Genomic DNA, 16,034 nt, shown 5'->3' with positions numbered 1-16,034 from the left:
CAAACGAATAAAAGCATATAATCTACCAACAAAAAAAGAAGATTCTTTAGTAATTAATTTACACTTTCCTTACCTCTTTTACAACACTGTATGCTTTTGCCACACCTTCACGAAGATCTACAGGCTGATAAGCAAGACGACAGCGAGAAAGTCGCTTAATCTTTTTTGTCTCAATTAAGCTAGGCCCAGGGGAAACCATGTCATAAGCTGTTTCTGCAGCTGCCTAGATTTCAATTTCAATAAAAATAACAATATATTATTAATACAACACAGGATAACCCAATGATTTATGAACTATAACAACTTTATGCTTCATCCCTAAAATGTGTTCTCAGTGCCTCAGACCTTAATATAACATGTATCTTAATGTAACAAATAACACGTAACATTTAATATAACACTTACAAGATATGTTTCAAAAGTTATTTACAAAAGTTAAGGATTGGATATTAAAATTTAAAGGGCACGCTATTGTCACATTGTCACAGAAATGTATTTGAATTTTATTTATTAAGGATGCCAGTAACAAGACAGTTGTTCAAAACACATTCCTTTACTTTGTCTTACATAATCTACCTAGCTGTTATGAAGTCCTGAATGGATGAAATATCTCATGTGGGTATATTTATTTATTTGTTTGATTATTTAACTGATTTTTAATACAACCTGCTTACAGAGGGTTAAAACAATTTAAAAACCATTAAAAAATAACCAGGCTAGAAGGAACAAATCAGATGTATTATACCATCATTAGTGGTTAGGAGGGCCACACATAAATGTAACTCAGAGCCGGCTGGAAGACTCAGGCTAAAACCAGCTTCCTGCTAAGCTACCTGGCCTTTAACAACATGGAGCTAATACAGATAACAAAGTGCATCCTATTTAGCCCTGACAATGTTAAGGTTTCCTCCTCCCTTCCATGCTGCCTGTCAGCTCAATGGATGTTTCTCTAGTTTTCAATAAACCTCAGTTTAACAAAAATCTAATCCATTAGTACACTGTTCCAAACCCTTGAAGTTATTCATCATGACAGGTTAGAACTTTGCCTATCCAAATTAAGAATGCAAAGGACACCTGAGTTTATTGTTCAATCAAAGGTATTCATTTGTGTATGTTCTAATATTTTATGTGTTTCAAAATGAAACAAAAAATAGTCTTTAACTGTCACCAAGCATAAATGGAAAATAGACCTGGATGGTCTGGACCATTCTGTTTGTCAGTTCTAATGCTGCCATTGCAGTAGAAGTACCAAAAGAAGCTGCTCCTCTCTGGAAGCCCCTCACAATACGGCCATCTTTTCGGTATTGTTCTATTGGTAACCACACCAAGTCTTTTAGGCCCTGAACTGAATCAAAGAGATAATATCACAAATAATCAATTTGGTTAAGTATGTCTTCTTTAAGCAGACATGAAAAAATATTCATATTTATATTTAAACTGAAATGCTCATAATAACAACAACAATAATAATTTTTTTAAATGTTAAGATATTGCACAGCCTTACCTAGTTGAATTAATGAATGAATTGGTCCAACTCCTCCAAGAATACCTGGTAGCTGGTTCTTTCTGATGTCATTAAGCCATTCAGATAAGGCATAAGAAAACAGCTTATCCACACCCAGCAACCTATAGTAAGTAGTCTTATTAATATATATATACATACACACACACATACACACACACACACAAGCAAACTACTAATACCTGAAAATTAAGAGAAAGATGTGAAAAATAGATAAATTCTTTTGCAGAATTTTGTTTTGTTGGTAGAGAGTAAAAAGACTATTCAAATAAATACAAGATCATTAAGTAAGCTTACCCATGCCGATAGCAAAGCCTCTTCAGTTTTAATTCTGAGCAATTTAGCTGAGCGAGACCAATCAGAATCCCAGCCAATGTACCCTGAAAATTAAATATGTCTAGTTCATCTATAATTCATCAGAAACTCATAGAAAAAGAAATCCTTCAGTCTGCTTTTCACATGTCATGCCTACTTTCATTTAATAGTTACAGAACAATTTTTTTCATACAACCTATTAAAGAATTCAATCTGTTTAAATAGATGAGAAGTTAGCTTCTCTTAGTTAATGGAGATGTGGGTAAGTGTGTGCAAAACTTTCTGGGGATGAGATCAGACCACCTCTGCACCCTCAAACTGCTTCTGGTTTAGATGATTAACTTCTGGAAAACTACCATGCCACTCCCAGAAAGAAGCTTGTGCATGTTCTTAGGCATGGGTGTATTTGCTCCCATGCTGAATGTTAGCACAGAGCTTTGACATCTGTTTTTTTCTGGTGAAATCTATTGTGTAGACAAATCACTTTTACAGCATTTTATGTACCACAGCTTTCACTGAAAGCTAATTTAGTACTGCTTTAATCAAGCTGTTCAAATACAGTGAGTAAGGGATCATGTTATCTGTAAAAGCTATTCATACAAATCAGATGATAGTACTGAAGGAAAACTATTGTTATCTTTACTATCTATGACACAAGCATGTATAGAATCAGTAAGGGGCCAATGAGCATTCAAATTAGTAGTACAGGTAATACTTGGGTTATGACGGCAATTGGGACTGGAATTTCCATTGCTAAGCAATACGATCTTAAAGCGCAATGTCACCTGACCGCATCAATTAACGATGGCAATTCTGGCCATTGTAATCCCAGGATTGTGCGGGTTGCTAACCAAGGACCCCACGTGACCATGACATGGGAAGAGGCAAGAGTCTTATGCAAGCAGGCCAGTGGGCGAGTGCTGTGTGTGAGAGCTGTGGGTGGGTGCTATGGAGATCGGGTGGATAGCTGGGTACCACGGGCAGGTACTAAGGAGCATGGGCTGGTGCACGGGTGGGGAGGTGAAAGAGGAGTGGGAGCGACTTGTAACTTCTGCTGGCTTCCCCATTGAAGCTTCCCCTTTGCTTGTGGGAAGCCAGCAGGGAAGGTTGCAGATGGTAATCACGTGGCCATGGGATGCTGCAACAGCCACAACTTCATAAACCAGTCATAAGTCCTCCTTGTTCAGCACTGTCGTAACTCTGAACGGTCACTGAAAGAGTGGTCGTAACCCAAGGACCACCTGTAATGGCAACCCAAAACAAGCCCAGCTGGGTGCTTTTTTTATACAATACCTATCTTGTGTGTACTTTCTTTCTAGATATTGCTCCCAAATTCTGTATATGCTATCCTCCTAGGGAACAACCACCTTCTACAGGAGGGTAGGCTTGCTTCAACTTTATTAGTTTTCTGGAAGTTGGCCGAAACAGAGGGTTTTTTTAAACTAATTAGTATAGTGCTATCGGAATTGGCATATTTATATTTTTTATATTATCCCAGCATGGATGTTTTCTTTTTTGTAAACTGACAAATGTCATAAGATCACAGTGGTCTAAAAAGCTAATGAACAAATAATCTGGAGAAAAAAGCAATTGGTTTGAAAGGGTTTCATTGTTTATTTCAGGCTAGCAAACAGGGCAAATATCCTAGTGATCAACAAGAATCCTTTAGAAAAACTGGTGGCTTATTCTTTAAAAATCACAACATTTCAAAACTGGTTAAATTCTTTGTGTGGTACTAAATTTCTAACTTACTGTTGAGTTAGAATAATGCAGCTTTATATTACGTTAAGATCTGAAAAACTATTTAGTATTTCTAAAACAGACAGATATAAAACCCCACAATTAATGGAAAGAAGAAACTTGAAAGATTAATTTTGTCTGACAGCATAACGTTTAACAAACCTGATCCATAGACACATGTTTGCCATGATAATCAAGACGTATTGGGACTTCTGATGTAAATCGAAATTCTCTGAAAGGAAAGAGAAGCAGTAAGATGATACTTAGAAAAAGCTCAAGGGAAAAATGAGAGTAGAATATAAAGAGAGCCTTCAGAAGTACCAAGATCTTAGTTTGTAGGTGCTCTTAGAGTCAGCATTGCTTCAGGAGAGTCAAGCGGCTGTTCTAACACAGTGCCTTTCCCCAGTCTTTATTATTGTCTAAGTAAGTCCTTTCTTAGAGAAGAGCAATCTGGTTACAATAAACTACAGAAAAAGCCAGATTACGTTGGGCACAAAACTGTATCACATGGACCTGGCTACCAATTTGTTTAACCCCCATTCTAAATGCTAGTTTTGACTTAAGTGATAGTACTTGAGAAACAGTTTCCCTTCTGTAGGAATTTCCTCACTGTGATTTTTATATGGTGCCTCATTTTATATCCAACTACCAGAAGCAGCTTAGCTGCTGGTACACAAATTGGAGCTTTTTCTTTGTACTTTTGGAGGGGGGGCATAAAAAATAAATGTATGGACTTCTATAGCACTGTGGGGGGTTTTTTTGCTTTTTTTTTTTAGTATTTGCTTTGCGGTTTCCTTTTGGGCTTTCACATTTTTTTCCCATGTACTTGTAGTCACTGTCCTACCTCCTTTAATAAGCACCCATATTTAATGAGGTCCACCCTGTATTTTAGAAACCATAATTATACAATCTACTACAAAACATTGTAACCAGTTCAAGAAATGTGTCAAAATTGTCCTCTCTATTGAAGGGAAAATATTTAGCTGTGCAGAAAGCATGTAAGTATTATCATACATATTGTGATGGAATGGAATTATGAAGGCCACACTCAGGGAGGGAAATATCCTCTTTCGTCTCCTGAGGGACGAGGAAGAGATAAGAGGATGAGGCTGGCACCTCCCTGAGGAATTCACCGTTTTCACTGGCTGACTGTGGGAACTAAGTTTCAGTCTGGGAAGATTCTTGCTAGGGTCGTAGCTAATAAACATTGCTGAACTGAATCTGCATGGTCTCCTGGAGTTCCTTGGGCTAGGCCTGACACATATATATAGAATTCTTGACTAGCAGTACCTGAAAGAAGTCTATTGATTTTATGGGCAAGGGTACAGAAATGGAGCTTATGGAAAGAGCAACATGAGAAAAGACAAAGACATTTTAGAGTAGGGGTAGGCAACCACTGACTGGATAGTGTCCCTCAGCTCCTATTTTGCAGCCCACTGCAGACAACACAACCAAAATTCAGCAAACAAATGTAGATTTTCAGCAGCAAAATTTTAGTTTTCTGAAAGGACATGAGGTGTTTACAGCTGCCCAAAGTGTACCTGAAAAATATTGGCTGATCACTGAATGATGCCTCTTCATGGGGGAGATTATGGTCATCCCCATTGAGCATATCCACGGAATCAACACTTCCATTCTGACTTGATTGTTTATGTAATGAAAAAGAAATGACTGGATTTGGTTCTTTGAAACCACTCTGATGCCTTGGCAAAATACATGTTACTTCAGGACCAGGAGGCTTTTTAACTGCAAATAAAATAATGGATATTGAAACCCAAGGCAATCAATAGTTATTATTTGTACGTAGCTGTTCTCAAATTAATTATCCATTTGTATGAATTTGTATTAAATATATATGCTATAAAAATATGAGTTTACATCAGAATATTTACCCTCAGGATCTGGAGTCATTAGGACTTCTACTTCTGTTGATAGGCTAGTGAAAAAATCCTTCAAGAAAAACAAGGCATCCTACAATATAGAAAGCAGTATATACTAAGAAAAAGAAATTATTAAAAATAGTTTGTTATGTGTTCATGTGTAGCGGTGATATCTAAATACTAGTATTTGACTAACTCATCATTTGTCAGATGGAATTTTTAAATATAAACCATCTAAAAACTGAAGTACTGTATTATTAACAATGAAGATTGTCTTAGAATCATGTGTATTTGAATTCCAAAAACACGCATCTATGTCTGTGTGTATATTATTTATACACACACATACACACACAAAACCACTCACACTTTGTTTTGCCAAAAAAAAAAAAAACATTGTACAAAAGATGGGGGCAATGCAGAATTCTCAATATCTCATTTGACTTATGTGGGTCAAAATCTAGCAGACATGCTGCCTAAGTTCCAAAACAAGTTTTAATTTCTCCAGAGTATTTTTTAAAAATGTTCATACAATAAACATTCACAATTATACTTTCAAAATTAATAAAAGTGTACAAAATACAAAGAGCTAGTTTGATGTAGTGGTTAAGGTGCTGGCCTAGAAGCCAGGAGATTCTGAATTTCTGCCTTAGGCATGAAAGCCAGCTGGGTGACTTTGGGCCAGTCACTCTCTCTCAGCCCAACCCACCTCACAGGGTTGTTGTTGTGGGGAAAGAGGACGCAGGAGTATTAGGTATGTTTGCCACCTTAAGTTATATTTAAAAAGGCATGATAAAAAAAATATAACAACAACAACAACAACAATAATAGCAGCAGCAGCAGCTAGGGTAACCAATTAGGTAACATCATTTTTTCTTCAAAGAGAAAAAAAAATCAATGTGGTAGTTAGTCTGCCCATCCCACCAAACTTGGTGTCTTCTTAACTAACCTGGTCAATGTTGAGACGAAGTGGCATTAAAGATACACGTAAACAACATTCTTGTGGTGATCTGCCAGACTCGGGACGAACGTGCAATGCTTTAACTGTCAACTGTCAAATGAAGCATATGCTGATTAATGTCTTTTTATGAGTTGGGATTGTTGTTTACAACCTTGGGCATTATGACTGATTTGTTAACATGTTGTTTTAATCCTTGTACTCTGCTCAAAGTCACCTCTGTGAGATGGGTGGCCATATAAATTGTTTAAATAAATAATCAACAGAGAAAGCTACATACAAATATGTCATCTGTCTGAGTAACGTTCACAACTTCTTTCTTTGCGGTAGAATGCAAATATGAACAAAGCCCGTCACACATTCACAGCATGTGTTGATACCTTTTTAGCTGCATTTATGTGGGTGAGTTTAGGATCTGTACCATTACTGGAATGCATAAGGACAGAAATGTCTTTGAGAGAACAGGAACATTTTGCTATTTTCTTAGTAATTTATTTCTATTCAAATATTTATAAACCCAAGTTAATCAAAAATAATAGTATGGGTAATTTCCAGTCAATAGCACTCCCTTATCATTATAATAAGGTCACTGGTCTGGAATAGAACAAATTAACCCTGATATATATGAAGCAAATTCTACACTGCTTGGAGATAAATAATGTGATTACAATGTTACTCACTGTAAGTTGTTTTGTTTAAGTTCTTATCTAAGACTGTAATGAAGTTTGCTATTATTTTGTGCAACTTTCACTACAATGAATTAGCTAGTAGATGGCAAGTCAAAAAGGAAGTACTTCACCATATACGTGGCAGAAGTTATCAAATCTGTGGGGAATCAGGGGCGTAGATATTGATTTTTGCCAGCATGTTATAGTAGTTCTGCATAGGGCAGATAGATCAGGATACAAACTCTGGCCAAAACATCATCAGACTGAACTTGAGATATCAATCATTTGGCTCCTAAGCCTAGCACACCAGTCATTGTTAGTTCTGGGTAAATATGCCTATTTTCCAAAAAAAAGGTATTTCAAAATCAGCTTCCATGACAGCTCATTCTGCAGATGGCAGAGATAGTGCAAAGAGGATGAAGAATCCATCAAAAGACTGTATCTCAGATAAAATAAACAAGTGCCCACCTGAGGGAGGAAGCTTACTGTCATGTTTGATGTATTTTCTAAATGGGATCTTCAAGACCCTAAGGCAGCGTTTCTCACCCTTGGCAACTTTAAGATGTGTGGACTTCAACTCTCAGAATTCCCCAGCCAGCATTGCCAAGGTTGAGAAACACTCCCTAAAGTGTTGATACATGTGCCTGAAATGCCCTAAACAGGACTAACAGTGGCAAATAACATTTCTCTCTTAAGTGACACTTTAGAGAATAAATGATATGGAATTAAGATGAGGAAGTAAAGCTCAGTAGGAAAATAAAATTATTTAATGAATACAGGGAAGAATGCACCTGTAGATATTTTCACCACAGAAATCAGAAGAAACTGAAGTAAGGGGGAAGGTCAATCTGGACCCACCAAAATGAAGTTCAGTTGTTTAAGGTTCTGAATAGTCCTGAGCAGGCCACCTTTAAGTGATGCATAGAGATGACAAAGAACACCTACTTCTACATGCACCTGGTTGTCATACATATTATAATCCCCTGTAATGCTCAGATTTAAAATATTCAGCAAATGTTTATGTGCTTTTACCATGTTAGAATGTGCCTTTCTAGGCATCTCCTTACTACAGTAAAGATAAAGAAATTTATTCATTTGAGATGTTGCCAAGCGATCTCTGATTTCAAGATCCTGAACCATAAATATTTGACGAGACACAGGTTGTTCCAATATGCTGAGCTCACATTCTGGTTCCCCTGTTGGATATACCTCATGCTGGAATTTCACCTTTAAAAAACAAGAGACAGAGAAAAAGGCAAAAATTCTATTCAGATCTACTATACTTTACAGGAAATCTAAATCCCCCGATCAGTTATTTACAAAATTACAGAAACATGGAATAATTTCCAGAACTAAGTCAGTATTTTACAATAAAAAGATGAACACAGAAATGGCATTCATTTTAGTAGCTCACTCCTTTCTTGTATACTAAGTGTATGAAAGTTATAGTCTCTTCCTTTCTTTATTGCAATTCCAACCAACATTAGTTAAGAACAAAATACCCAATAAATAGAATACTGATTTGCTATAAAAAAGCTTAACATCTTGTACTTCCATCCGAAGGTAACATTTGACAAAAGACTATTAAACCCTAGCGTCACATTTGGATGGGACCATTAAGATCCTATCTCACCCCCTAGCAATGGTAGGAAATGTCAGTATGAGCATTGGAAGTATGAAATACAACTTGGGGAGTGGTGGTGATGGGAAGAAAGAAGATTTGGTTGTTGTGTGGAAAAGATTTATGTGTGTCTAAGAGTTTCTTTGACTAAAATGTGCAAGACTGGTCCAAGAAAGCCCAACAAATTTCAAATATTTCAAATAAATAAAAATGAATATAATTTATATGTTTATATAACATAATTTATCTCAGCATAAGTGCTGTGTTCTTATAACATTTCAGGCCTATTCATGTCAAACAAACATTCACTATTTGATGGATTAAAGTTGTAGAGAAATAAACAAATAATGTCATTTCTCCTCTTACCTTGCTTAACTGTATTTCTATCAAAAAATCGGGGTTCCTTCCTTTTCCCCCAGAGGCAGTATTACGTCCATGTCTTGTTGGGGTGTGAGAAGGAGAGCTCTGAGGACTACTGGATAAGAGGAGAACAATTATTTTCTTCTTTAAATTAGAAGTTTAGCTCATAGCAACTCCTTCAGCTCTCAGTTGCATGCAATGCACAACTTAAAAAAGGAGCTTTCTGAATAAGAAAAGGAACTGAACATACTATCTTATTATCTGGAACATATTTCCTTCTTACCATTACTAAAAAATTTCCAGAGTTATGAAGGAAGTAAGATTTTGGCTAGATTCACACATGAAGCTAAGCCATATTTTAATTATGTTTTATTTAACAAATTGCAATTTAAGAAGCAACCATTTTTGCTTGCTATAATGCTAATGTATTAGGCCAATGCACATCCAGTCCTGTCCTTCATGGCCTATAGTGGTCAACCAAATGCATTCTCACAATCATGGCTGGTAGACCACTTTCTCTCTTTCGCTGCTGCTGCTGCAGTTACAAAAGAAAATGACTGAGAGGGTACCTATGTTTCTGATTAATTGGAATTCTTTAAATCCATTTCTATTTTTTAGAAGTCTAATTCACAGCTCCCTTGTAAAAACAGAAGGAATCGGTACTGAAATACTTACATATAATTTTTAGCTGGAGATGTAGGTGTTATGTTTCCAAAGTCTTTTCCTCCATAAAGATGCCAAATGAGTGAAATTTCTTTCACAACATAGCGCATGAGGGGGACAGGGAAATGCAGTGGTGTCTTGCTTGTGTCTGCCTTTTTCATTGGTAAACTAAAATGGTTTTCTTTTATTATAATAGCATCTTCAACCATTGTTTTCACTACTGGCTCTTCTTCCTTATCCTAAAGGATTACAGATTATTAGCTGAACGCATATAAAAACCATTTTTCCTTTTTCCATTTTTTAAAAATTTTCATACTTCCAGAAGTGGTTCTATAATTTGAAACCTATTTTGAATTATAAATATAATTTTAATTATAAATTTCTTAAATGACATCAATATCAAATGTAAACTGAGAAAAATAAAGAAGTTATACATTTATAAAAATGTGGTTATATATATTCTGAATACATAATTATATAACATAACATATAATTATATTATATAATTATTCAGAATCTTAATGCACAATGAAACAATGAATTCTGTTATTCAAACCGATGAAAGGTAAGACAGAAAGGATGCTTTAAAACATCTACAAATATTCTGTAAAAAGGGAGGTAAAATTTGGAATTAATATTTCCTATTATCAGTTTAGGCTTTACTTTCATTTTTTTTCTTCTTAGGGTTTTCCTGCAGGTGCAGGGTCTGCTTTTTTTCAGATCAACCGAGTGTTGATCCATTGGTTGTGACAGGCATTGACCCACCATCTTGTCACCTGAGCGTGATGTTGTAGGCTGAGAGAGAGTGACTGGCCCAAAGTACCCAGATGGCTTTCATGCCTGAGGTGTGACTAGAACTCAGAGTCTCCTGGTTTCTAGCCTGGAGCCTTAACCACTAGACCAAACTGGCTCTCTTAGGCTTTACTATTATCCAGTCATAAAACAAAAAACCAACTAATTGGTCTTATTTTCCTAACACAAGACAATTTCTTCAGTTCACAATTGACAATTACTTTCTAAAAACAGCTAATTGACCAAAAACAATGACAAAACAAAACACTTAAAACTCACTTAATACACAAAAGAGCAACTAAAGTCATTACTAATGCAACTCAAAAAGCCTGGCTGAAAAGTCTGCAAATTTTCAGTCTAGGCCAAGTCCCTCTAAATGGATGGAGGGATGTATGTATGGACAGATAGACAGACAGACAGACAAACAGATAAATTAATATCACTGCTAAATGATATCGAATCACTCTATCAAGGATAATCATATTACATTTCAAAATGATACTGTTATTAATGACTTTCCAGATTTTCATTTTTACAATATTTTGATCGCCATAATTTAACCTATGTATCCCAAAATCTACTTTCCATTTTTAAAATTCTGATTTTTCATTAACATTAGGAGTTTCTTACAGAAATAACTGCCTTTGGTGCAAAAAGAATACAGAAGTCATCATTTTCAGAAGGTACATCCCCTATAACTTCATTAATCATGTTGGGAGTAAATGATGCATAGGTGGGGCTTGGCTCTTGGGAGAGGTTTCCACTTTCATCAGGAAACAGGAAAAGGTCTGAGCAGGTTGGTGCTGGTGTTTGACTCTTTTCATCCATGCTTCCTAGAAGAGAAAATCCTTTTAAACATGTCCATGCAATCAGAAGATTACCAAGAGAGACTGACTACATTTGGATGTGATTCTTTAATCTTCTAATATGGCTGTGAGAAGATTAAAGTATCTGCATTTATTAATCATATGTCAGCATGTCACCCAAACTCTTAAACTGTGGCCAATCTTTAGTGTTTAGTTGAAACGTGCCAAACATAACTATAATTTATAATTATCTTATTAAGTAGTACTTCTGCAATGCATGAATGTTTTCTTTCAATATTATATCTATTTAAGCATGTGAATTATAAGCAGGCTTCCAGTGAGGATCATGGCAAACTAGACATCTCCAAAGGAGCAGGGACAAGATTGCAGTGGAGAGCAGTGGCCAGAGGGTGAATGATGGCTGGCAAAATCTCTCTGACAAAGGAGAGATCGTGAGATCACCCACCTGGGTTCTGGACAGCTGCTCCTTGTGAGTAAACTGCAGGAACGTAAGTTTTTGCAATGAGTTCATGAGTTGAGCACCTGAGAGTCAAGGGATTCTATGTATGCTCACAGCCATCAATATAGCCTTTATGGACACCAAGTTCAGACAAACTTAATTTCTTAATCACTTTTGGATCTAATTAATTTAGAGCTAAAGAGGGATTTTCTGAATGGCAGGATAAGATTCCACTTGGTAAGTTATCATTTTTTCTGGATTACAAAGCAATAAAGAAAAAAAACCACCCAGTTTTAAAGACTTAAGAACGTCTGGTAAAAAGCCTAACAAGGAGTTGAAGTAAGAAAGTTTGAAACAGATAAAGGGGACAGTTATTTTGAAAGATTATTTTTAGTAAAAGTGCTTTTGAATCAATTGGAATTAAATTAGAGAAATGAACCAGACCTTCATGGGAATGTTTTCTGTTTATTATTAAAGAGTGTAGACAATTGGTGGATATTACAAAACAAAAAATAAGAGTAATATGAGCCAGACTACGATGTTGATTGTAACTATGGAGATGTGGATTGTGATGTTGACTGCAACTACGGAGTGCCATTAGAAACGAAAGTATTAAAGGCACAGGAAGACAAAAGACAAACAAAAAAAAAAAAAGGAAGCTTGCCTTTTCCTTTTCCCTTGTGGGAGACATTTCACTTTTGGATTATAATATCATAATGTCTACTACTCAAAAAGTGGAAAGAATGGAGGGTAAGAGGGGATCATTAGTGCTACCGGCAGAGAGAGGAATTACACCAGATTTGCTTCAGAAAATGTTTCATTGCTCGGCAGTAAGCTAGCTGAATCACTTGACACTAAATTGACAATTTTCAAAAAAAAGAATGGATGAAAGAGTTGTAAAGATGAAAGAAGAGATGAAAGAAGATGGAAAACTCTGTAAAACAAGTGTCTGGAGATGTAAAACAAATTAATGACACAGTGGAAATTTTGGAGAATAAGACAGAAATTATAGATAGAGAGTTGAAAAGAGAACTAGATAATCTGGTTCTATTGGAATTGAGGGAGAAGGAATTTTGTTTAAGACTTAGAGCTATACCAGAGGCTTCTGATAAAAAGATTAGAGAAAAGATTATTAAAGTCTTGGCAATTTTTTTGGATTGGGAAGAGGAGGATACAGAGATGGATGAAGTTTATGAAATATATTCAGGATTTGCAAGAACAAGAAATGTTCCAAGGGATGTTCTGGTATACTTTGTCAAAAAGAAGACAAGGGATCAAGTTTTGCAGCAGCATTTTAATACAAGACTGAAGATACAGATATAATTGTCCTTAAAGAAATTCCTATCAGAATTTTATGAAAGAGAAAAGAGTATTTTTTCTTACTGAAAGATTAAAGCAGAAAAAGATCCCATTTCAATGGGACAAACTGGAAGGTGTGATTTTTACTTTTAAACAGCAGACATTTCAATTGAATTCTGTCTAAAAAGCGAGAGAATTTTTAGAAAAATTCAAGGAGGAATTGGAAGAGATTCAAATGGAGGTATCAGAGGAGACTACACAAAAACTCCAACAGATGCAACAGGAAACTGAAAGGGATGATACTGAACTAGGTGCTACTGGGATTGACTTTTCTAAAAATTTGGCTTGATTATGATACATGTTTAACATGGAATATAAATAAAGCAAATGCTCCACAAAAGGGAAAAATATTTTATTGTTTGAAAAAAATTAAAACAAGATATAATTTGCTTATAAGAGACACATATGAGAAAAAAGGACATAAAATCTGATTTATAAAAATTGGGTGAAGAGTTTATTTCAACAGGAAGAAACAAAGAAACAAACAAAGTTGTTTTGTATATTAATCTCCAAACCAGAACTTGTACTAATTGATGACTATGGTATATTTGTTGGGGTGGAAGTTAATTTGCATGGGACTAAGACTTTGGTACTGGGAATTTTTGCCCCAAATGAGGATAAAGTACTGTTTTATAAACAACTTATGGTAAGATTAATAGGTTTTTCTTATGAAAGTTGGTGTTTGATGGGGGATTGGACTGGAGTGATCTCATTTTTTAATTTGATGGACATTTAGGGCTGGTTGATAAATGGAGACAGAAAAATGGCAAATCAAGGGAGTATACCTATTTTTCAGAAGGACCTAAATTCTTTCCAAGAATAGATATGGTTTGAATTTCAAAGAACTTGGCTACTGAAGGTTTCTAAAGTAGAGATTTTACCAAAGATTTTTTCAGACCATAATCCCATAAATCTGGTTTATAAAAAGAAATCCAGTTCTTTTAGATGGAGATTAAATGAAATGTTACAGAAAGAAGCAATAGTGGAAGACTGTAAAAAGAAGTTAAAAGAATTTTTTGAAGATAACTTAGGTAAAGGCACTGATTTAAGAATGGCTTGCGATGCAAGTAAACCTTTTATCAGCGGTTATTTTATTCAACATAATAGTGAACTCAGAAAGAAGAGTCAAGTGAAAACATAAACTATTCGGGATGAGATAAAGAAAAAGGAAGAATTAAAGAAATTCCCAGAGAGGATAAGTATTTCTTAACAGATTAAGCTATTACAACAACAGTTCTCAATGTTAACAGTAAGAGAAATGGAAATAAAAATGAATTATGTAAAGCAAAAAAATTTGAGTTTGCAAATAAACCAGGGAAGTGGCTTGCATATAAATTACAAAAAGAAAAGAAAAGAAAATGTTACTGAAAGTACAAGAGGGAGATATTGTATTAACGGAAAATGCAACCATACAAAAAGCATTTTTTCAATGTTATTCTAACTTGTATAAAGCAAGTGACATTGCTTTAGAGAAAATAGATAAACATCTAAAGAAACAAAATTTACCGAGGATTACAGAGGAACAGAAACATTATGAATGAACCTATAACAATAAGGGAAGTCTCTGATGCTATAAAAAAGATTAAACCAGGAAAGGTGCCTGGACCAGATGGATTATCAGGTTCTAATTATAAATATTTTAAGGATGAACTTTTACAACTTCTACAAAATATGATGAACTCTATCCTACAGGGAGAAAAGATGCTAGAGAGTTGGAAAGAGGCTAATATAGCACTAATACCTAAAGAGGGACAAGATTTGACATTAACAAGAAATTATAGAACAATATCAGTATTGAATAATGACTACATGTTGTTCACAACGATCCTAGCTGATAGACTGAAAATAATTTTGTAATGTGGGTTCTTACCTGAAACACAGTTAAAGGATAATGTTAGAAATGTGCTGGACATTTTGGAATAGTGGAGCAACGTAACAAAAAATAAGCTGCATTGATTTTGTTGGATGCAGAGAAGCCTTTGACAATTTGAACTAGGCTTTCATGTTTAGGGTTTTGGAAGATATGAATCTTGGAGAGAATTTTATAAAATGGGTAAGACTGATTTACACATCACAGAAAGCACAAATAATTGTTAATGGAAATCTAACAAAATGATGTGAGATAAAAAAAGAACAAGACAGGGATGCCCATTGTCCCCTCTTTTGCTTATTTTGGTTCTTGAAATACTGAATAGAGACGTAAGACAAGATGAGAGGATTATGGGAGTAAAGATTTAAAAAGAGACTTATAAGCTAAGAGCTTTTGCAGATGATTTGGTGTGGTTTTGGAAGATCCTTTGAAGGGAACTGAAACATTAATGGGCAAATTAAAATAATTTAGTGCATTAACAGATTTTAAGATTAATAAACAGAAGACAAAGATGTTAACAAAAATATGAAAATACAAGATCAAAAGAACTGATGTATAAAATGGGTTTTAAGATTGAAAAGAAGGTAAAATATTTGGGTACCACTATGATAAATATGAATTGTATGTTATTTCAAAATAATTATGTTAAGACATGGAATGAAGTTTAAAAAGATATGTTAAGATGGGAGAAACTACAACTGTCATTGCTGGGGAGAATTTCTGTGATTAAGATGAATGTCTTGCCTAGAATGTTGTTTTTGTTTTCAGACAATATCTGTTTTGACAAGTGATGCACCATTTAAACAATGGCAGAAGGATATACCTAAATTTGTGTGGCAGGAGGAAAAACCATGAGTCAAATATAAGGTGTTACAAGATGCAAAGGAAAGAGGAGGTTTGGGTTTACCTGATTTGAAACTGTATTTTGCAGCTTGCTGTTTAGTTTGAATGAAAGAGTGTGTGTTGCTGAGAAACAGAAGGCTTTTGGAGTTAGAAGGACATGACTTGAGATTTGGGTGG

The 16,034-nt window shown here is 35.1% G+C and overlaps 1 protein-coding gene across 5 annotated transcripts in view; it reads right to left on the bottom strand.

Annotated features, from left to right (window-relative positions):
* ATG2B (autophagy related 2B) overlaps positions 1 to 16,034 on the bottom strand; it is a 69,094-nt gene that overhangs the window by 6,414 nt on the left and 46,646 nt on the right. For all 5 annotated transcript variants that reach the window (XM_007438239.4, XM_025173187.2, XM_088149871.1 and 2 more), the window contains 12 exons: positions 11,150 to 11,352; positions 9,740 to 9,966; positions 9,071 to 9,179; positions 8,116 to 8,310; positions 6,407 to 6,508; positions 5,470 to 5,548; positions 5,119 to 5,323; positions 3,740 to 3,809; positions 1,820 to 1,902; positions 1,505 to 1,626; positions 1,191 to 1,345; positions 74 to 223 (listed from right to left, as the gene is read on the bottom strand). In XM_007438239.4, coding sequence (XP_007438301.1) covers positions 74 to 223; positions 1,191 to 1,345; positions 1,505 to 1,626; positions 1,820 to 1,902; positions 3,740 to 3,809; positions 5,119 to 5,323; positions 5,470 to 5,548; positions 6,407 to 6,508; positions 8,116 to 8,310; positions 9,071 to 9,179; positions 9,740 to 9,966; positions 11,150 to 11,352 — 1,700 coding nt within the window. The remainder of the gene's footprint in view (positions 1 to 73; positions 224 to 1,190; positions 1,346 to 1,504; positions 1,627 to 1,819; positions 1,903 to 3,739; positions 3,810 to 5,118; positions 5,324 to 5,469; positions 5,549 to 6,406; positions 6,509 to 8,115; positions 8,311 to 9,070; positions 9,180 to 9,739; positions 9,967 to 11,149; positions 11,353 to 16,034) is intronic.

The sequence above is a fragment of the Python bivittatus genome, unplaced genomic scaffold (assembly GCF_059951505.1).
Source record: "Python bivittatus isolate LINGU-HERP-01145 unplaced genomic scaffold, Pbiv_v1 ctg000580_np1212, whole genome shotgun sequence".
Taxonomy (NCBI): Eukaryota; Metazoa; Chordata; class Lepidosauria; order Squamata; family Pythonidae; genus Python; species Python bivittatus.
The sequence above is the reverse complement of the archived record's forward strand: the minus strand, read 5'-3'. Positions and strand labels throughout refer to the sequence as shown.